Source organism: Lithobates pipiens, unplaced genomic scaffold (genome assembly GCF_037356315.1).
Source record: "Lithobates pipiens isolate NorthernLeopardFrog02 unplaced genomic scaffold, aLitPip1_a1.2 Scaffold_8, whole genome shotgun sequence".
Lineage (NCBI taxonomy): Eukaryota > Metazoa > Chordata > Amphibia > Anura > Ranidae > Lithobates > Lithobates pipiens.
In genome coordinates this window covers 548331082-548354382 of record NW_027507903.1, presented here as the reverse complement: position 1 = coordinate 548354382, position 23301 = coordinate 548331082, and the positions used below count along the sequence as shown (strand labels likewise).

Here is a 23301-nt window from a genome sequence, read left to right as displayed (position 1 = left end):
CTGTAGAACGAGTTCCATAGGAAACAATGTTAAATCAACAGTAGTGCAAATCTGCAAAATGCAAAAAGCACCAAAAATGCATAGGTGTGAATCCAGCCTTAGGCCTGGTTTACACCTATGCAGGTTGCAGTTTGACCCATTGAAGCCTATGGAACCAATAACACAACCTGAGAACTACATCCATAGGAAACCATGTTAAATGGACTGTAGTGTATTTCTGCAAAACTGAAAACGTACAAAAAAAAATGCAGAGGTGTGAAGCAGGCCTTATAAATGGCTCTTTATCTAAACCCCAAAGGCTAGAGGATCTCCCACACATAGGGTTAAATATTTCATGGTCATCATCAATCTCAGGTGCAAGCCTTCCCTTATAAATAGCATTGCAGCAGGTATTTTCATTTACTCTTGTGTGGCAGCTCTGGAAATGTAGGTCTGCTGGGTGGGAATGTGCCATTGTTGGGGTAGTTGGTAGGGTGGGGGGTAAGGGTTGTTAATTAAGAATTTTTGCATATTGTTTTTTTTCCCCTGTGTACTGGATCTCTTTGGGTTTGCGGGGGGGTGGGGCAGCTTTGTATCTTATTTACTAAGGATGGCCTGATACCAGTAAGATAAATGTTTTACAATGTGCTAATTCAGTTCCAATATGAATTTTAACACTGTGTGGACTTTCTTAAAAAAAAAAAAAGTTCTCTTTTCACAGTACCGTGGCTTGAATGCTTGCTATCTCATTATATGGCCATGGTTACTGGTGTGTAACAATAAAATGGTCAGCTTTGGGCTGCATAGAGCCAATGTTCTAATAATGGGTCCCCTTATTAGGCTGATAGAAGCAGGGATATAGGTGACCATAAAGTTATACCTGTTTAGGCTATTATACTGAAACTAGTATGTGGAGCTGGACTCGGGTACATGGTAGCTTTCATTTTATAACATTGGAATCCACAAGTGTATGGCTTTGTTATAGTGTGTATTTATAAGGGTCTGCATGTATTCATAAGTTGAAAGCTAAAGCGGATTCCTCCCTTAAATATTTTAATCTGTCTGCTTAGGAGATAAACTACTACTTGGTGCTCATCATTTTATTTCAATCTGTGGGTGGCTGCATGTGAATGGCCTTGTGTCCATTTGCATGTTCCCCTCATCAGCCCAGGTGTAACAATATGGGGGGGGGGGGGGGGGAGAGAAAAGGTCTCCCTGTCATTTCAGTCAGACCTAAATTGAGGCAAGTCCGTCAAAATCAGGCTACTCGTAGTTCTAATGTGGGTCTGGAAAGCTCTGGACAAATGAACAGACACCAATGTCATAAATGATTCTGCTTGTTTGCAAAACTATATAGTGTGAAGGCTGCCTAATGCATTATGCCAGCCTGACCACTGCATGAACTGCACATAGGTCTCCTTTCTAAAGTATTACTTATGGCAGTTTGAAAATGCTGTACCAAGAAAACTGTAATGCATCCAAAGTTCCATCTCCCCAGCGGTTTGTTGATTTTACTAAGACTGGCATGCAAAATCTGGTGCAAATGTGCATGGCGAATTGGGTTTTAGCTTGGGGGGGGGGGGGGGGAGCTGATTTATATGCAGAGCTGTAACACAACCCCCCCCCCCCCCCCATGGGTGTTTTCCGGGAGTGGGGGAGCCATTAGGCTTGGCAGTATGTATCTACAAACAACGGGGTTGGAGGGCCGTTTTGCAAACATTTATTAGTGGGGAAATATTTAAGAGGCAGAAACCGAGTCCTCGGTTGCAAATTCCCTTGCCCAAAAATGATACTTTGGCTATAGGTGGTACAAAATTGGCATGGTTGGCCTATGGCTCCTTATGTCTTGACTATGCAGTGAGCTCTCATTACTTGGTTCTTTCCACTTGTCTCTTGGTGGGTCTTGCTCACATTTTTGTGTTGCAGCTCACCATGTGCTTTACAATAAAATGTGTAAAATAAGGAGTCATATTTGCCACAGGAGGTGTGCAGACCCGGGGATCCAAGCACTTTCCATAGATGCGTTTAGGTGGTTATTCTCCAGCACCTGGCCTTTCAATCATGCTGAAGCATTTTTGTACATTTTAGAGTGGTATCAAGATGGATTCTACAATCAGTAACACCAGCAAGTTGGACAAACCAGTGTCTCTCATTTGGGGTAAGTGGGGAAACTGATGCTGTTTCATGGTGGGAATCGATTCAAACCAGTTAATTATGACATGCATGTTTTCAGGGGATTAGTGTCATAGACTTGACCGGAACTGACATAGTTGTAAAGCCATGCTGTAGAATTGAAACTGATCTAGTAAAGGATGATGAATGTGAAAATATCTGCTGATGGATCCCAATAAATAAGTTGACAATGTGGAAGGGGGGGGTCACCATTAAGCACAATAGATTGTGTGGGGGGGGGGGGGGGATGGCAGTAAATTTGTTTAGATGGAAAATAAAGGTCGCTTTTCAGTGCATGTGTCTACTCTGGAGTTGAATGAATTTCATTCAGCTTGTTGCACTATTGAGCATTGGCAGGCTTTTTTCAATGGGCAGCAAGACCAAAAACATGTTTTTGTATGTCAATTTTACATCCTGATCATAAAGTAAATAAAACCACAAATTCCCTTTGGGATGATTAAATTGTATAACTAAAGGCAAAACTTTTTTTTATTTTTGGTTAGTGGAAATGGATTTATTTTTTATTTTTTATTTTTTCTCTTGCTGTCTGTGCTCCCATTAGGGAGATTCGCCCTCTGTCCTGTTTACCATCAATGAAAGTAAAAGAAAATTGGGTTGTCTTCTAGCTGGGACACCAGGTCTAGTGACCTCGGGGGGGCAGGGGTTTCACCTCACTTCATGTTATGGAACAAGAAGTGACGTTTAAACCTCCCTAATGTACTTCTGTTAAAAAAAACACCTCCATGGGACACACTTTGCAAAAGGGGAAACTCACCGGCTATAACCCTCCCTTTATCCAAAACTAGAAGTTTTATTAGTTCTACTCTACACTAGGTCGTAGTGTATCTTGCTGTGTTGGAGCCATGAGAAACCTAGCAGTACTATCCAAACTTGTTCCTCTGAAACTGACACCTTAATCTCATTGCCTATATAAATGGCAATACGCTCCATTCTTTAATCTCATAGGAATGACTGTAGCCTAACTTTAGCTAAAAGGTATGTGTTACATCTTGGGACATGCCATGGGGCAGCTTGGACATGTGCAGTGGGGAGCCAGCTGTGAAACCGCAAGGAATTCCAGCTGGCTTCCCACAGTAAACATACTGGGTCTGCTAACGCAAACACTGCTAACTGCTGGCCTGGGTAAGGGTGGCACTGGATTCCTGGACAGGTAAGTGTCCTTTTTATAAAATTTTGTAGCTACTGACTTTTTTTTCAAACTGAAGCTCCTCTTTAATTATAAACATACCATAGTCACCAGATTGCACATTTATTTTACATGACTTGTATTGTGTCAACAATTCGCAGCACTTCATAAAATGTTGCATAATTTCATCCAAAAAAGTATTCATATTTAACAATTTTGAATAAAACTCTCGGGCATTTTTTCAATGTGAATGTTGGCAATAGGCAGTGCTGCCCACCACAAGGTAATATATTAGAACAGCAGGTAGAAGTCACAAATGAATAGTTCTATTCATTATCACCATAGGAAATGGATCTGAATTTTACTTGCTATCAGTCTCTTGAAATGCCTGTACAGAGTGCCTCAGACCCTATCAAAGTCCCTCTGTCTCCTTCATTCAGTATGTGTCTGTAATGGACATGTAGCGGATGACCTTTTTGGACAGTGTCATACAGGGGTTCTGAGGGTTAATTATGTAGGTTGACCTTGACATCAGTTTTTGGCTGGGCTATGTTAGAAGTTCTGCTTGGTTGTGTGTGGTGAGGTGCACATGACAGGCCAGAGCCAGGCCTGGTTGGATGTTTTGCCTTCTCGGAGCCAATCGGCAAGTGTGCTGGGCCTTGCTGAGGAGTCTGGGAGGGGGTAAGATGTTGGTCACATGTTTAGAGAAAGGAGTTTGAGGCCCATGTGGTCTGGTCTTTTTCCAGGACCGGGGTAGCCCTGTGAGGGGTCCCAGTCATTGGGTGTCTGACATCCCGCAACATGTTCCTGTTACCCCCAATAGACCCGCCTGGTCTGAGGTAGGGATCAGTCTGTTCCCGAAAAGGGTTCCTGTTCACCCTTAGTTATAACCTGTACACGTGCGTAGGATTGTTTCAAGTTTTGAATCAACGTGCTGACTGCCATGATCTCTGGCTAGAGATCTGTTCAGCCTTGAAGTTCCCAGTTGCGAGTGGCTATTTTCTGGGTGGAATTGGAGACTTTGTTAGATCTCCAGTTCAAGGTACCCGAGTTCTTCACCCGTGCCCTCTGTTCCCATGAGACTGTTATTGGATGTTATCACTGCAAAATAAAACCTTTCAAAAGGACTTTATTTGTGTCAGCATTCATGTTGTTGGGTATCAACCCAGGGAACCCCTAGACGTGGAAGAACAAGCCAAGCGGAGGTAACCAGTAAGCCCAATAAGTTAAGGCCACCCTACAAAGGTTTATGGCCGCTACAGACATTGGTGTTGCTAGGGCCACTGATAAGGCAGTATAGACAGCCCTCCTGTACTGGGTCTGAGCCCCATTAACTTAAGGGGGGGGGGAACCTGCTGAGCAAGAGGTCTGGCTGTACTGTCTTATTGCAGACACTCATCATCTTCTGCCTTCAACACCCCCCACCACACTGCCTCTTATGTATTTTGCCTCTTCTGGCTGCCCTGCAGGGAGTTCTGTTCTAGCCCATGCACCCCTTTCATCTGCTGACTTCCCTCTCCCACTGGCAGCTGCTGTGGGCACACAGGGACGTTTCAGGATGGAGAGCAGGGCAATAAGCAGGTAGATATGTCAATTACTGGCCCTTTTAAAAAAAAAAAAAAAAAAAAAGTGATGGGTGATTAGTACCATTCATTACTGAAGCACAGTAAACTGTTTACTCTGCTTGTTTATGAATGGGCCTTGGAGTGCTTCCTATTCTGTGCAGCTGCGGCTACAGAGAAAGGGACTAATCTATATCGGTCACTTCCAGTCAGAGGAAGGGGGCCCTGTCAGGTAGGCTGTATGGGGACCCATGTTGCACTGCTAATTGGAAACTCAGCCTGCATATGCAATAGGAAAATCGCGCTTTACCTGAAATATATATTAAAACATTGGGAGACTGTTACACAGCTGTATAATGTAAGATGTTATATCTCTTGTTTTCTTGAGCTGACAAATGTAAACCTTATTTGCAACATGTCAATGGTGGTCTGTATAGAATGTCCTGCTTTCTGGGTTTTATTTTAAGTTGACTTGTCAAAGGTTTTGACAGCTGTTGTATGTAACTTGTGTCTGGCTAATGCAGGGTGTGAGCTCAATGAACAGAACAAGACATTCACATTTAAAGTGTCAGATGAAGATAAGAGTGAACATCAACTGGCATTAAGGACAGTAAGTATTGCTATAGCCTTATTGTCTTCCTTCTTGAAGCATATCAGAAGCTAACCGTGGCTTTGTCCAGTTTTGTGTTTGATCAATTGGTTCTTCCCTGTAATTATAAAATGATCAGCTGCTTGTAATTTTACCAAGATGTAATACATATTGCGTGTTACCTTAAATTGATGTTTGGTTGGTATAACTTTTGAATGACCAAACTTGCACGTTACTGGACTGTGGAAATATTGTAGTTGGTGCTATCTTTTAGGCCTTAAACTGTCAGTCCGGTCTGGAAGACTGGCCAAGAGTAGTTTGGAGAACCTATTTAAAACTGCTGCCTTTCTGAACATGCTTTCAACCCTTTCCTCATTCTTTAGGCTTTTGTTTTTATATTCACTTTACTTATTTTCTAGGTATGTCTTGGGAATGCAGCAAAGGATGAGTTTCACATAGTAGAAATAGTCCCTCAAGCAGTAGAAGGAAGTGATGCAAAACCAGTTCCTATTGCCACACTAAAGCCATCTATTCTACCAATGGTGAGCTTCCACTGACGCTGAATGTATGTTCCAGAACATTGACAGGGATGTTGAACCCATTATTTGTCACTTGCAGGCTACCATGGTGGGCATTGAATTGACTCCTCCAGTCACATTCCAGCTGAAGTCTGGATCTGGGCCAATTTATATTAGTGGTCAGCATGTTGCATGTGAGTAATAGTCTGCAAATTACATTGCTTTAAATGTTAAGTTGTGCTAACTGGACAGATTCTGAAAGGGTGTGTATGATCTGCATCAGTTTGGGTTTTCATAACTGGTAAGGGCATAACTCAAGCCATGGCAATGATTTACAGCCAATAAGGGCAGGAGTTGGGTGTGGAGTAATTAATCGGACATGCATTTTACTTGGTAGATCTTGGAACCTCTTTTGGGGTTTTTGGCAGATCAGATCACATGCTATAGAACCCCTTTGCTCTACAGTAGCATAACCAATATGCACAAATTGTAGTAGAACATTGAATTTTGCCTTATATGATTTTAAAAAGTAATATCCAACTTCAAAGTCAGACTGTAGGCTCCTATTGCCCTGACCTTTTAAATGCTAGTTGTAGGTGGTTTTTAGTGCAGTTCGCTCCATCACTGATCCAAAACAAGGAGTCAGATTGGGCACTCTGATGCTACATGCTGGTTTTGAGTCGAATCAAAAGCCAAAGGTAGCTGTTTAACTGGCAATTGCCGTACAGTCAGTTTCCTTTTTGGCTACTTGCATGACTACTAAATATTCACATTAATAGGAGTATCTTCTGTAAGCCGATGCACTTGGCTGGACCATAGGGGAGAGAAATGAGGACCAGTGCTGTCTAACTGGTTTAGGAGTGACTAAACCTCTCCTTAAATTCCTGCATAGTGCTAAAGGCACTTTCCTGTTTTGTTTGAGATGGGGAAGAAGCAAACCTGATAAACTGCATTGCAGTAGTAGGTTGGGCATACAGCTGACTAAAATGTAACTTTTCTGCATCGGGAAGCTAAAATATGTAGGGCTGTCAATCATTACTTGCCACCTAGAAATCCTGATTGCCTGGCTACTCTAGCTTTAACAGTTATGACTTGAGTACAGATTCAAAGTTGGTACTAACAATCTACATACTCAGTACTGAAGCTATTGTATCAGCATTATGGGCAGGGCTGATGCTCCTGCTAGGCAAACTGGGGGGGGGGGGGGGGAGAGAAACGGTTCATACACATGTAGGGGTCCAAGGCCCCAAACCAGCCAGATGTTGCAGGGTCCAACCCCCCCCCACAAGAGCATCCTGCCAAGATACCTAGTTGGCATCCTTGCTGTCTTGCAGCTCCAACAGTGCATGCTGTGCAGAAATTGGTTTTCCCTGACTGCATGGCAGCTGACGGCATCCACTGCCTGCTGTTCTCAGCACTAGTGTTTAGTTTCTAGGACATAAGCAGTTCTAGTAACCAATCATGTGCTTGCCCCTCCAGACCCCAGCATTCAGAGGAAGGTCCTCTTCCAAACCTATTGGGTTCCCAATACCCAGCTTTCACCTATCCTGTACTCGACTGCTGCAATGAGAAGGAACAGATCCTGATGTAAGCTGGGGACTCTTCTATACTACTTTCTCCCCTTCCATTACACCAACTATTCTCTTAAACCTCTCTTCCCCAAGCCTAACTTTGGGGACCCTATGAACTTTGGGATCCTAATAAGTGGGTTCTCTGAAATGGAAAACTCTGGACACCCTTATTAAAGGGGAACTTTAGGGAACCTAATGGTAGGAGTAAACACTAAGGGGGGGCAGGCATAAAGCTGTATAGGGGGCTCTAAAACTTCTGATGGCTGCCCTGTTCCCTGCATACAGCTGCAGGATTGGATGGCTGGAGAACCAAAGCCATCTCCTGCAAACATCAGCCAATGAGGTGCTATGCTGCATGCAATGCCACTTACTCCCCATCAGTATTCTCATTAAGGTGAGATGGCATTTGCAGGGTTTTTTTTTGGGGGGGGGGGGGGGGGGTTTGCCAATAGGGTTGTGCAAGTCAGTTTTGCCTAGGAAGCAAAATAGTCTAGCACCAGCTCTGATGGCAGGAAACTTTTTTTCATTTAAAGGTCTTATTGAGCTAAGTAGGTACACCAGAGAAATAAAATGACTATTGTGCACCTTTAGTGGAAGCAGACTACTCCTGGGCAGAGGAAGAAGGCGAGGAGGAGGTGGAAGAGGAGGAAGAGGAAGAAGATCCAGAATCTCCCCCAAAACCTGTAAAGAGGCCAGCAGCTTCCAAGAAGGCAGGACAGGCAAAGGTATTGGCTTGTGGTTTTTTTATCTTTTCCCTTATGCCTAAAGCAAACAGACTTTTGGCTTTTTATATTGGTGTGAAATGGGGATTACAATGCCTGTGCAGCAAGCGGGTTTCTTTGCAGCTCCATTTACTAAGATAACATGGCAGCATAAAGATTCTTGGTTATTTTCAGAATATTTGAAAGCCACATGACGACTTTAATCTCTGCATTCATGCTTTGTGAATGGAGCTGCCATACAGTCGGGGAAAACCACTCATTTAAAACTAGAAGAGGTTTAACCTTGGACTGCGTAGAGGGTTCTTTACTGCAAGAGCGGCAAGGATGTGAAATTCCCTTCCACAGGCGGTCTCAGCAGGGGGGCGTTAAGAGTTTCAAGAAACTATTAACCACCTGAATGACTACAACTTACAGGGATATAAAATGTAATGCTGACATAATTGCACATGTGTGTTGGGGGGGGGGGGGGGAGAAGAGAACCTCGCCTACTATAAGTAACTAAGTCAAATTCAGGGGGAAGCAAAAAATTCTGGTGGTTCAACTTTCTTTATGCAACATGCAGATATTGGAATAAATGCAGCTGAATTCCGGGGAAATGAAAGCCATTCACATGGGGGGGGGGGGGGGTTTGAACTGGGGAACAAGATCATGTTTGGAGTGTTGCCAATGTTGTATTCCTGAATATATTGTGGCTTACCAGTCCACACAAACCTAATAAAGGTATCTTGACCAGTCCACTTGGGTTCCTACAGTGCTTTCAGCCGATTAACAAAAAACAACTTTTTTTTATGGCATTTTGAATAGCCATAGATGCCAGTTTAACTAAAGTCTGATGTGTAATATCTAGTGTCCATAGAAATGATCCATAATGTGTAACTGTAGTTGAGCTCCTACTAGAATGTCATCAACTTTTAGCAAAAAATTTGTTTTTTGTTTTTTTCAGTCATTAACTTTCCATGTTTGGCATTAATACCACTGGTCTGTTCTACCCTCTGACACAGACCAACATCTGAATGCTGGCATATGACAATTTCTGCTTATGCGAGACTCCTCACCTGGCACATGTTACATTTTTAATATAGTTGTCTTAGAACAGCTCTTCTAGTTTTTAACTATTGGTAATTACTGTCTTTATTGTAGAAGAAGAAAATGGAAAAGGATGAAGAGGAGTAAGTATTAATGGAAGTGCTCATCTGGTTTCAGGGTTTTCTGCACTCGTGGGGGGGGGGGGGGGGGGGTGTGTTTCTTCAATTCACCTCATTGTTCGTATTCCTGTTTAATCTTCTGATAAGTAATCCTAAATCTCCCATACAGAAGTTCTGAAGAGGAAGACAGTCCTGCCAAAAAGGTATGTTGCCTATAAATGGGACATGAGTACTTCTTGCAGTGATGTGCTTTCTGCAATGGAGGATGGGAGAAATGGATTATGTACTTTTAGTCATCTAGTTTAGAAATGTTGAGGCCTGATGTACTAGTGCTGCTTAACTGATATGATGGGCAGTGCCAGAACAAGGTATTTTTAGCACCCTAGGTAATAAGGCCAAACTAAAACATGTATGAGCTTTGACCTTCACTGTGTAGCACAGAACTCGGACCAGGGCAGCTGATTTATTACAGGGGGTGCTACAACTATCACTGATGCCATTTTTGTAGTTTTGTCCTGCCAGAAATCCAGTCAGCTTGCAGCTTCCTGTGTGCTCTGCCTTTGCTGCATTGGCATCTTGAATTGTTCGCCTTTCCTATTAAAAGGGTGTTCTGTAAGCTCCAGCTGGACAATTCCTCCTCATAACTGTCAATGACCATATTCTCAACTTGCTACAGCGTTGTTGCACAAAGACATTACTTGCAGGATCACCAGGTGCTACTACTGAAGACTGGTAAACTCGGCTGCAACAACTTAAATGATTGTGGTGACGTTCTAGTAAAAATGTATTTGGTCACATCTGAATCTTGTGCTTAACAGTGGACCACAGAGCTTTTAAACCTGGCAATATAATATCTATATGCTGTTCATTCCAATAGTTGTGCACTCTAGATGTTGAATGAAGGTAATATACAACCACATGTATGTTTGATGTACACAGGCTAGAAATGTAGGTTCTTGTTGGCTGGTTCTATAACCAACTAATCTGTCCAAAAATGTGTGAAGGAGGGATTTTCTATTCTGTGAAATGGTACTTTAGAAAGTTCTTCTGGTCTTGAATTTCTTTCTTTCCCACAGGGCAGGGGAAGAGGAAGGAAGCCCTCTAAGAAATGAATGCATGAAGTGAGTACTGTATTAAGTAAAGCTGTGTAGAGAAGGGAGACTCAGGGCTGAGCCTTGCAGAAATTGGTGATAACATGGCATCTTGTCTTAGTGCAAGGACCTGGGCTTTTAGAATTCTGGTGTTCAAGTGCTGCAAAAACCCAATAGAAATGTTATATTTGGAGGTAATTTTCCATAGTTGGGGCTGTTGTAGAATAGGAATGTGACACTGGGATGCACATGAAAAATTAAACCACCCAGCTGTAGAGAAATCCAACAGTTCAGTTACTTGCATCATTTAAATTTTTTGCTTGGTTTTTATGGCCTCATTATCTAGAGTTGGGTATCAAATTGTATTTACGGTGTTCTAATTTTACTAGAACATCCAAGTGCAGTCTTTTATTCCAGAAAAAAAGTAGCTGTCTCCATTCAGGCTGTCATTTTTATTAAAATATTGTGGAATAAAATAAAAGCTCAATATTGCCATATTTTGAAACCAACATGTAATAGAAACTAATTTTTGTCTCTTTACAGGTGCTACCCTTTTTTTGTATTGTCTACAGTCTGTATTTGACCAGATCCATACTCCTATGCCTCACCTCCTGCTGCATGGACTACAGAAGCAATTGGAGATCTGTCCAGCTTAAGATCCATCTAGGATCTCTGTATTTGGTCCAGTTTTTTTGGAAATGTATTCTGTAAAATAAACTTTTCTGTAGGAATTGTGCTTTGGAATGTGACTTTTTTTTTTTTTTTTTTTTTTTTTGTGTATCCTATAAATGACCTGTAGAACATTATCAAAACTTGGCTTGGTAAGGCAATCCATTGTTTGGCATTCGAAGGCTTTAAATGCCATAATGGGACTCATGATAAAGGGAATATAAAGATGCAGTCTTCTAAGTGTTGGTGCACATATACTAGGAGGCATCTTAAGATTTTTGGGCATTTTAACTTTAAAATGTCATAAAACAGTGCAAGAGTGGTTCAATACATATGTCTTCAAACTATGCCCCCCCCCCAGTTCAGGAACTACAATTCCCATCATGCCTGTGTCAGTTTTACAATGCCTCATGGGATTTCACAACAGCTGGAGGGCTGTAGTTTGACGATCCCTGTTCAATACCAACGAAGGCCACTAAATTCCTTTCCTGTTAACTGGCTTATGCAGGTGTTTTTTGTACAGTTTGTCCTCATTAGGGGTTGAGGTGACAAAGTGTCTACATGCTGGACACTACAACAGTCTCTAAAGGCAAAGCTGCCAAGGGGAGACAACCAGCCCTCAAGTACTAGGCCTGCAGGGAGGGGGCCCTGCTTTCGAGGCAGAGGGTACTCAAATTATAGGTAATGAGATCCTGGGCACTGCAGCTGTTTTAAAAAAGCACTTTCCCAAGCCGTAGGGGAGTGGTGGATTAATATAAATTAGTATAAACTATTACAGTAATATCCCAGTGTATTGATATAAAAGATCAGAACTTTATCATCTGGACAGGCAGGTGCAAATTATTTCTGAAAGTGATTATAGCTTCTGCTCCTTGGCCCTGGCTGCCCAACTCTGTGCCCAGAATGAAGCAATAGGAGCAGAGATTTTAAAGGCTCTCAGCTTGTGGCTGGTCCCCAGGCTCTCGGCTCCAGAGGATTTACCCTCACTCAGCACAAGGACCCCAAATAAAGACATCGGGACCAGGTTCTTGGGATGGAAAGTCGGGGGGGGCCCTCTATGGGGTAGACTGTGCCTGGGCTCTAAATATTAGACCACATGCTGCCCTCCCAACATCTCTAAAAGAGTCCCTTCAGCCATTGTTGGCAGGTATGTTGATCCATAAAAAAACTTCCTCTTTGGGACTTGATGGCTAAAGTCAAGTTTATGAAAATTCCATTGGCTTTGTCTAAAAGACGATGGATATTGCAGGACAAAATTCCAACAGTTGGCTGAACACATATGCATCATGTAGGTGGTAATCCAGTTCAGCACATCAAATCTATGACCTAAAATGATCAGTCTTTTTTTGCTGGGTAACCCATCACATTTCAAATCCTTTTCCTATTCCTTTGGGTGAGGGTGTACTATGAATGTAAAAGCCATCAAATTAACAGCTGATTTCCTTACTCAAAAGGAAACTTCCCCCTTGTCTGTGAGGCCAGGCCTATGCCTTTTAAAGGGGTTGTAATCCCTTGTTTTCACCTTAATGCGTTACAGTAGCTGCTTAAAACTCCTTAAAATAAGGACGCTTGCCTGTCCAGGGCGCCTGCAATGGCGGCACCTGAAGCCGATCTGGCTCTTGGGTGTTGCGGCCACTATCTTCTGTAAGGGGCTCAGGAAGTGAGCCTTGTGGCTGCACTTCCTGATTCCTTACTGCTCAGGCGTGACTCCACTGGTCTCTGTCTCCTGGGACCTGTATGTCTCTCCCAGAAGACAGCAGGGGTGGAGACTGTGCCAGAAGTGGCATAGATGCCCCTTGGATATCTATGCCTGGAAGTGGGAGCAAAATACCTGTATTGGACAGTTGTATGCTTGCTTCAACACCCCCCTCCCCCCAGCTGCAAGGTGGCAAATGTGGCCCCCGGGGGGGAGGAACTAGAAAGGCAGAAATTACATTTTTGGGCATCTGAGGCTGACCAGCACGTGCCACCCCCCGTTTTACACACCTGAGCCCATTTGTTCCCACGGTGGAGACGCACACTACCTCCCTGCCCATTGTCTCAGCTCTTGGATGGATTGATGGCAGTGCAGCCATTAGCTCCTGTTGCTGTCAATCAAATCCCATGACATGGGGTGAGTCTAGCATTCTGTGTCTATGGATGCAAAAGCCTGACTTGGGAGCGTGCCAGTATGGTAATTCCCAAGGAGAGCCCTTCTAGGGGGTTAACTGATGCAGGGAGGAGCTGAGCACGATGGGACCCCAGAACGGGGCTTAGGGCCACTCTGTGCAAAAAATGAACTGCACAGTGGAGGTAAGAATGTGTGGGTTTTTCTTTTTTCTTGTAAGGGTTTACAAACCCTTAAGCTTTTGTGTGTGGCAAAGGTTCTTATTTTTCCAGTCACCAAAATTGGTGTAATGTGAAATTTTTTATTTTTTTCTGTTGACTCCTTTATTAAAAATCATCTTTCTCTTGTTCACCACCAACCGAGGGGAACAAACCTGTGATGGGGTGGATGCTGGCATTCAGAGATCCTGCTGCCTTGGGACATTGCCGCCTGGGGCATGATGGGTCTGATGTCACAATGGGGGGAGGGGGCAAGGTCTCTGGATGATGGCTGCATCCCATAGTTATATATGCAATGTGTGCTATAGAATGAGTCCCCATGTTGAGGGCATGTGGCCTGGTATGGTTCAGAGGGAGCATGCTTGCTTATCCCTTTACCCCCCCCCCCCCCCCCCCAAAAAAAAAATATATATATAATTTTTTTTTTTTTTTATAAAACCTTTAGCTGACAGCAGATGACGCATTGGTTAAGGAAGCTGTGGCTGGCTTACAGTGAATGAGAAAATAACTCCAAGATCCATGGAGTCATAAGTTCTAGTTCACCACATCCCAGGATAAATGGAACATACAACCCCCATTAGTAGGTGGGACTTTGAGTGACCAGGAACAATGCATTTTATCAAAAATGGTGAATGTATTAATGAGTAAAAGACTTGTCATCAAAGACAAAGTACATCAATATTGATACATTTGATTGGATTTGCAAAGTACGTGCAGACACAGGCTTTTTGAATGAACCCAACATTTCCAGCTTGATGCCCTTCTTCGGGGATTTTTTTTAACAATAAGAAAAGTGGCGTGGAAGCACACAGAGAATAGCATAGGTAACATACCAGGTAAATGTTGCGCCCATAACTATGAGGTAGGAAAAAAGCTACTTGGGTGTAACCCCAAATTGCTCCACACAGATCCCCCAGCGAAGGTCCACAGACTTAAATCAGATAAAATTATCTGAAATTAATGAAACAAAATGCACTATAGTATAATAGAGTATGGACTGATATGAACACAGTTGGAAAAGTTGCAAGCAGACTCCATAAGATAAAACATACCTATGGAGACATTTCAGAGATCACCGCACAGATATCACCGCACAGCGGGGGGGGGGGGGGGGGGGGTTACATCCAGTGTTTGCAAAACCGGCTGAAGGAGTATATAATATTTTTCCATTAACCAAAGCTCAAAGCAGAGCCCGATCATGCCAAAGTAGTGGAAAACTGCTCAGCTTGGCATGATCGGGCTCTGCTTTGGTCGTGGGTATGCGCTGGTGTCCCCTGAGGGCCAGGCCCCGCCTCTTTGGGGTGGCGTCCTGCGCTTGAGGGACAGTTGGTCTGTACACTATGGGTAATGTGCATGCTTTGTGACCTCTTTGTGCCGCCGAGCGTGCGCAGACGCCATGGGGGTATTTATCCAAGCTGTTCCCAGCATGCAAACATAGCTGCGATGGCTCTTATCACCAGCATGCTATATGGTGTTACATCCAGTGGAGGTAAGCCTGCACCATTCTGATATCTACGGGTCTACACTGTTTGGCCCCATAGATGGCTTAAAAATTCTTATTTCCTCATTTACCTATATGCACTCTCACAGGTATACTGCCTGGACTGGAAAAATATTGTATACTTCTTCAGCCGGTTTTGCAAACACTGTATGTACCCCCGCTATGCGGTGATATCTCTGAAATGTCTCCATAGTGTTGTGGAAATTTTTTTGAAGATGTATTCTAATATGTATTGTCATAGTGTCTCCCAGTGTTAGTTCTCCCACAGCCTGCTCTAAAGAGCTGACTGGGGCAGACTGACGCTGGTTGAGATCCGTTTGGTAATGGAAAGCTCCTTGGGGTTGTAGAGAAGTGTTTGCGGATTGGGGATATGTCCACCAGCGAAGGGCCCCTGTGCAATGCATAGAATGATCATCTGGACGGGTGTGTTCGCTCTGCAAACACATTATCAGTTTAAGAGATGTGCACTCGTGTCACCCCTGTATGCCTGATCAACAGATTTATGGTGCCATGAGCATACACCTGCAGATAATCTCTCATCAGCAGGAATTGTAGTCATTGTTTCATTGGTTGTTGTATAAATTCATTTATCCTGTGTTGTCATATCCTTATTTGGTCACATCCTGTGTAGGAGGCGATTGGCTGTTGGAGGCAGGGCTTCCAGTTTATGGCTTCCTGTTTGTGTGAGAATAAAAGCAAGAGCCGCTGCCCAGGATGGGCAACCGTGCTGAGATGAGGACGTAAGAATGTTGTAATGTCAGTTTACTGGGAAAAGGGGGAGACATGGGTTATTTAAGGATGCATTACACCAAAAGGCTGAATGGGCACTTAATAGCGCAAGAGTATAGTGGGTTTATTTACGACAATAGGTATCTATTTGATAGAAAGGATGAACCACCGCTCCAAAGTAATCCTTGAGAACTGAAGCTCTGTCTCCTATTGATGAGCCCCAGGTGCTGACCATTACACACACCATGAGAAAACAAGCAGGACAAAACTCTGGATAGCCGCACACTGGAAAAAGACTTGAAATCCCATCTTTAATTGAAACAACGTGGGTCACATCAAAACAAAATCAAAAAATCCACAACAAAAAAAAAAACTGGTTGAGAAACATGGTCATATTATATGGTTTTGGTAAATCTGAAGAAAATTGTATAGTGTGTATCCAGCTTTAGGCTCAATTCACATCTATGCGTGTTGCTTTTGACCAGTGCTTACTCATAGCTATGAGTAAGCACTGATTACGGTACGAAACGCGTCAGTATTTCCTGTACCCTGTTATTAGTTTTCTGTGGATTTTTTTATCTTGTTTTGATGTGACCCACGTTGTTTCAATTAAAGATAGGATTTCAAGTCTTTTTCCAGTGTGTGACTATCCAGAGTTCTGTCCTGCTTGTTTACTATAGGTATGTATTATCTTATAGAGTCTTATGGAGTTTTACAACTTTACCAACTGTGTTTATATCATATCAGTCCATACTCCATTATACTATAGTGTATTTTGTTTCATTAATTTCAGATCATTTGATCTGATTTACATTTGTGGTCTGTGTGGGCCTTCGCTGGGGGATCTGTGTGGAGCAATTTGGGGTTACGCCTAAGTAGCTTTTTCCTACCATTTCTTGGGACTTTTCCTACCTCCTAGTTATGGGGGCAACATTATTTATGTATGTTACCTGTGCTATTCACTATGTGTACTTCCACACAACTTTTTATTGTTTTGAGAAACAAAGAATAGATATACATTGTTTATACTGTCTGTATGAACCATTTACTAAATGATATGTATGTATATATTTTTTCAATAGACACCAGGCTCTGGTTGTTAAAAAACCCCTGAAGAAGGGCATCAAGCTGGAAACGTTGGGTTCATCCAAAAAGCCTATCTGTGTCTGCATGTACTATGCAAATCCAATCAAATGTATCAATATTGATGTACTTTTTGTCTTTAATGACTTAAGTCTTTTACTCATTATATGTGTTTTGTAATAAATTTACTATTTTTGATAAAATACTTTGTTCCTGGTCACTGTTAAAGTCTCACCTACCAATGGGGCTTACAGTGAATGGGGGGAAACCACAGCAAAAAGCACTGCAGAAATGCTCAAAAGCAACATGCATAGATGTGAATTGAGCCTAAAGCTGGATACACACTATACAATTTTCTTCAGATTTACCAAAACCATATAATATGACCATGTTTCTCAACCATTTTTTTTTTTTTTCCAGTCTAGGCACCTTTTAAACATGGGCAGTCTTGAGGTGCCCTAATCTAAAATGTATGAATGTATAGTTTTACATAATGCAGCAATATCCACACACATAAGACCCATTGTTAGAGGGGATTTATTCTTCCAAAGTAATTACACTTTTGCAAATTGGTACTGACTAGTATTCCGATGTTTCTCTTCTTCCTTCTATCACGTCTTTCCATCACTCATTTAATGTGACCCCAACGCTGATTGAGAGGGGGATACATGGATGCTGTGCAGGTGACTCATCAACTAATGACGCCATTGGTCGTTTGCACACCAGCAGCTAGAAGGCTTTAATTGTGCACAATGTCGCTTTGTGTAACTAAAAGGCAGGCTTCCTCCAGTCACCGGCTTGTGTGTGTGTGTGTATATATATATATATATATATATATATATATTGGCCAATTTTTTGTCATTTTGCCAAGGCACCCCTGTTAACACCAGAGTAGTGCGCAGTGTTGCCAACCTGCCAGATTGAAATTTACTTACATGACACCCAAAATGTAGGTTTTTTACTGGCATTTCCTAAAGTTACAAAATTACAGTTTTAAGTGAAAATTTCAGTATTTAGGCTATAAACAAGTTCAATATGCAATTAGCTATGTGATTTAAGGTAGATATTTAGGAAAAAAGGATATTTATTTTTTTATTTTTCAATATAGTAAATAAGCAGCTCAGGGACAGGCCACATGAAATTGACATATACAGTGACCTCCCCGACATGACACGTCCCCTCCTGAGTCAGAGTGACAGTCTTCCTCTACACCAGGTGGTCCCTTCTCTTCCACTCCAGTACAAAAGGCACTTACAGTCCTGCTCCTGGCTTGCCTTGCTCCCATCCTGCAGACCTGCAAACAAGACTCTGGTCACTCCACTCGGCTGCCTTGCACCATGACATCACACCACACACTCAGGCACTGCCTCCACCAGACCCGCTCCCACTGGCTCTGCCCGAGCACACTAAAGCATGCCCTTGGATGGTCTTGGTGGGCTGCAAACCAGAGTGCGCAGTTCCGAGCCGTGCATCACAGCCATGTTTTTTTTACTGGCAAACTTGGAGCGTCGGATGTCAGCGGTGACGAGTCCGCTGACATCCGACCCGCTCCGATCTGAAAAAGTGTGACGGAGGAAAAAGCTATTTTTCCATCCGTCATCGGATAGGGTGATGGCGGACCTTGCGGTCCGTCGTCACCCGATCTCCCATAGGGGAGAGCGGTGCTGTGACAGGTCCGTCCCTGCGCAGTGGACAGAGACGGACCTGTCATCTTCCTGCTCAGCGGAGATCGCTCCGGCGATCCCCGCTGAGCAAGCGGATACCCACGGGGCGGATCAGCACTGATCCGCCCCGTGTGAAAGGACCCTTACATAAAGTGAACAGGAACCTTTTCTTCACTACCTGGAACGTTCTCTGTCTCCTTGACAGTACTGGAAAAGCGTGGATTCGCTGATGTCCTTCACAACCCAGCAACCAGGCACTTCTCCGAAAAGTCCTCCCCCGGTCGGTTACATGAGCTGCGGTGCCCCTCCAAGCCGAGAGCACACCCGGATGCCTTGAATCCTCCCTCAGTTACTGCGCCTCAGACCAGTCGGTTCCGAGACTTGGGAACAGACGGATCCTTACCCCTGACCAGGCGGGTCTATTGGGGTTAACCATCCGAAGCATGTTGCGGAGCGACGAACGCTCCCGTGACCGGGACCCCTCGCGGAGCTACCCAGGTCCAGAATCAGGAACAGGCAGCTAGGGCCTCACGAAAATGAACCCGGAACATGTGACTTCAACATCTTAAAGTGGAAGTAAACTCATCCATTTAACAGTTTCAAAAAACAGTTACATTTCCAGTACATGCCGTGAATGTAACACTCCCATTGGTTGTTGCCTCAACCACACTGTCAACCATCCAATGGCTGGTGTAATAGCCGATCACATGTGCAGCATCATGGCAGTTGTAGATGAAACAGAGGCCAAGATGGCAGCTTCTTTGGCTGAAAACGATAGGGGGGTTTACTTACACTTTAACCACTTCAGCTCCGGACCAATAAATACCTTAAGGACCAGAGGTCTTTTTGCAATTTCGCACTGCGCTGCTTTAACTGGTAATTGCGCGGTCATGCAATATTGCACCCAAACGAAATTTGCGTCCTTTTCTTCCCACAAATAGAGCTTTCTTTTGATGGTATTTGATTGCCTCTGCGATTTTTTTTTTTTGCAATATAAATGGAAAAAGAGCGAAAATTTTGAAAAAAAAAGATATTTTCTTCTTTTTGTTATAAGAAAAATCGAATAAACTAAATTTTAGTCATACATTGAGGGCAAAATTTATTCAGCCACATGTCTTTAGTAAAAAAAATGTCAATAAGCATATATTTTTTGGTTTGCGCAAAAGTTATAGCGTCTACAAACTAGAGTACATTTTCTGGAATTTACACAGCTTTTAATTTATGACTGCCGATCTCATTTCTTGAGGTGCTAAAATGGCAGGGCAGTACAAATCCCCCCCAAATGACCCCATTTTGGAAAGTAGACACCCCAAGGAAATTGCTGATGGGTATGTTGAGCCCATTGAATATTTATTTTTTTTGTCCTAAGGGATTGAATAATGACAAAAAAAAATAAAAATTTTTTTTTACAAAAAGTTGTCACTAAATGATATATTGCTCACACATGCCATGGTTATATGTGGAATTGCACCCCAAAATATATTCCGCTACTTCTCCCGAGTATGGGGATACCACATGTGTGGGACTTTTTGGGAGTCTAGTCGCGCACGGCACCCCGAAAACCAATCACCACCTTCAAGATTTCTAAGGGTGCAAATTTTTGATTTAACTCCTCACTACCTATCACAGTTTCGAAGGCCATAAAATGCCAAAATAGCACAAAACCCCCCAAAATGACCCCATTTTGGAAAGTAGACACCCCAAGCTATTTACTGAGAGGCATGTTGAGTCCATGGAATATTTTATATTTTGCCACAAGTTGTGGGAATATTACAAACTTTTTTTTTTTTGCACCAAGTTGTCACTAAATGATATATTGCTCACACATGCTATGGGCATATGTGACATGACACCCCAAAATACATTTTGCTGCTTCTCCTGAGTACGGGGATACCACATGTGTGGGACTTTTTGGGAGTCTAGTCGCGCACGGCACCCCGAAAACCAATCACCACCTTCAGGATTTCTAAGGGTGCAAATTTTTGATTTAACTCCTCACTACCTATCACAGTTTCGAAGTCCATAAAATGCCAAAATAGCACAAAACCCCCCCAAATGACCCCATTTTGGAAAGTAGACACCCCAAGCTATTTACTGAGAGGCATGTTGAGTCCATGGAATATTTTATATTTTGCCAAAAGTTGCGGGAATATTACAAACTTTTTTTTTTTTGCACAAAGTTGTCACTAAATGATATATTGCTCACACATGCTATGGGCAGAAGTCAAATTACACCCCAAAATAAATTCTGCTGCTTCTCCCGAGTACGGGGATACCACATGTGGGGGACTTTTTGGGAGCCTAGCCACGTACGGGACCCCGAAAACCAAGCACTGCCTTCCGGATTTGAATATAAAATGCTACCAAAAAACCTGTTAGCGATGGCAGGGATCAGGCCTGACTCTGCGATCGCTGCAGTTATGTGTTTAGTGTTTTGTAAGTGACAGTGATCGATCGATACTGCACTTGGGTGGGCTGGGCAGAGGGGCAAAACGCAGGTGCCAGCAGGTATTTGGGCTGATCCCGCTAACAATGCGTTTTTTTGGAACCCTAAACTGCTGGGGACGCTAGTATAGATCTGATCAGATCAGATATTGATCTGTTCAGATTCTATACCACTACGGGAGGTGTATGCTTTGCGTGTGGGTGTTAGCGGTACTGGCACTAACCTAGCGCTGCCTGGGGCGACGCAGACCCTGACCCTAAAACCTAATTGATATCACCCGCCGGGTGATCAGGGGGTTAAACCTTTATTGGGTAATAAATGGTGGGTGCCCTGATGCTATAAAAAACAAACTAACCAGAGTCACCCGTAACACTTATACGGTGATCAGTGGTGAAAGGGTTAACTAGGAGCAATCTGGGGGTTTAAATTTTTATTAGGTAGTATATGGGGGTCCCTGGCGCTATATAAAAACCTGACGGGGAACCTAAATAACTAACTGGCTAACCAGCGTCACCAGTGACACTTATACTGTGATCGCTGGTGAAAGGGGGTGAAAGGGTTAACTAGCAGCAATCAGGGGGTTAAAACCATTATTGGGTAGTATATCGGGGTACCTAGCGCTATAAAAACCTGGCGGTGAACCTAAAAAAATAACTAGCTACCTAGCGACACTAGCGACACTGATGCAGCGTTCAGAAAAATTATCGCTTAGTGACACTGGCAAAAGGGGGTGAAAGGGTTAACTAGCGGAAATCAGGGGGTTAAAACCATTATTGGGTAGTATATCGGGGTACCTAGCGCTATAAAAACCTGGCGGTGAACCTAAAAAAATAACTAGCTACCTAGCGACTGTAGCGACACTAATGCAGCGATCAGAAAAACGATCGCTTAGTGACACTGGCAAAAGGGGGTGAAAGGGTTAACTAGCGGCAATCAGGGGGTTAAACCCATTATTGGGTAGTATATCGGGGTACCTAGCGATATAAAAACCTGGCGGTGAACCTAAAAAAATAACTAGCTACCTAGCGACACATGCAGCGATCAGAAAAATGATCGCTTAGTGACACTGGCAAAAGGGGGTGAAAGGGTTAACTCTAGGGGCAATCAGGGGGTTAAATCTTTATTGGGGGGTGATAGGGGGCTACCCTGGACCTAACACTAACTGTCCTGACAGTTTTTACTGTCACAACTGACACTGAATGCATTGATCAGTAAAGAAATGATCAATGCAATCAGTGACACTGTGACTGGGGGGGGAGGGGGGGGATCGGGGGGCGATCGGGGGGGGGTTTGTGTGCCTGTGTGTACCTACATGTCAGTGTAGTGTTGGTGCACACTTACTTTTACTCTTCTCTTCGTAGTCCGGTCAAAAAGACCGCCCCGAGGAGAATGACATCACTTCCTCCTTCCTGTGTAAACAATACACAGGGGAGGAAGCTTCTCATTGGCCAGGAGCGATCCAGAGGGGGTGGCCGAAAACCAACGGCCATCCCCTCATCACGGAGCGCTCCTGGACCGAATCGGACCGCCGTAACCAGCGGGAGGGGGTCCGATAGGACCCCCCACCCGCTGGAAGGCAATCACGTAGATGTACGTGATTGTGCCTGCCTGTGCCATTGTGCTGACGTACATTGGCAATACGGCGGTCCTCAAGTGGTTAAGTACCCTTCCCCAGACTCCTCAGTGAGCCAGGAGCACCCACTGATTGGCTCCGGGGAACGCTGATACCCAAAGCGTCCAACCAGGCCTGGTTCTGAGCCTGTCATGTGCACCTAACTGTACACATGACCAGGCAGAGCTCTAAAGCCCCATACACACTATCAGATTTTCTTCAGATTTTTTCCTTCAGATTTATCAAAACTATGTAGTAGAAGGGCCTGCCTGATTGCACACACATTGAAACTCCTAAGGTTTGACCTCATATTACATGGTTTTGGTAAATCTAAAGGAAAAAAAATCAGCAGAAAATCTGATAGTGTGTATGGGGCTTAACACAGCCCAGCCAAACTGATGTCAAAGTTCAACCTACATAATTAACCCTCAGAACCGCTTTACTGTTTTGAGGTAAAATCTAAATTTGTACATGACAGACACTTTATCCAAAGTGTCATCGCTACATGTATATTTAGTAGAGTGCTGTATATTTAGTTGTGCGCTGTATATTTAGTTGTGCGCTGTATATTTAGTTGTGCGCTGTATATTTAGTTGTGCGCTGTGTATTTAGTAGAGTGCTGTATATTTAGTTGTGCGCTGTATATTTAGTTGTGCGCTGTATATTTAGTAGAGTGCTGTATATTTAGTAGTGCTGTATATTTAGTAGCGCACTGTATATTGAGCCATGTGCTGTATAAGTGGGGCAGAACATAATGAGGGTGATTAGAGCGACAG

General features: G+C 43.4%; 1 protein-coding gene across 1 annotated transcript; it reads left to right on the top strand.

The window, feature by feature from the left end:
- The first annotated feature begins 417 nt into the window (after positions 1 to 417).
- NPM2 (nucleophosmin/nucleoplasmin 2) lies at positions 418 to 11227 on the top strand. Its single transcript, XM_077473291.1, has 10 exons — positions 418 to 426; positions 2068 to 2137; positions 5385 to 5470; positions 5869 to 5991; positions 6068 to 6161; positions 8130 to 8263; positions 9401 to 9429; positions 9575 to 9608; positions 10482 to 10526; positions 11040 to 11227. The coding sequence occupies exons 2-9, from the start codon at positions 2080 to 2082 to the stop codon at positions 10515 to 10517; spliced, it is 594 nt and encodes a 197-aa protein (XP_077329417.1). The 5' UTR covers positions 418 to 426; positions 2068 to 2079; the 3' UTR covers positions 10518 to 10526; positions 11040 to 11227.
- The last annotated feature ends 12074 nt before the right edge of the window (positions 11228 to 23301 follow it).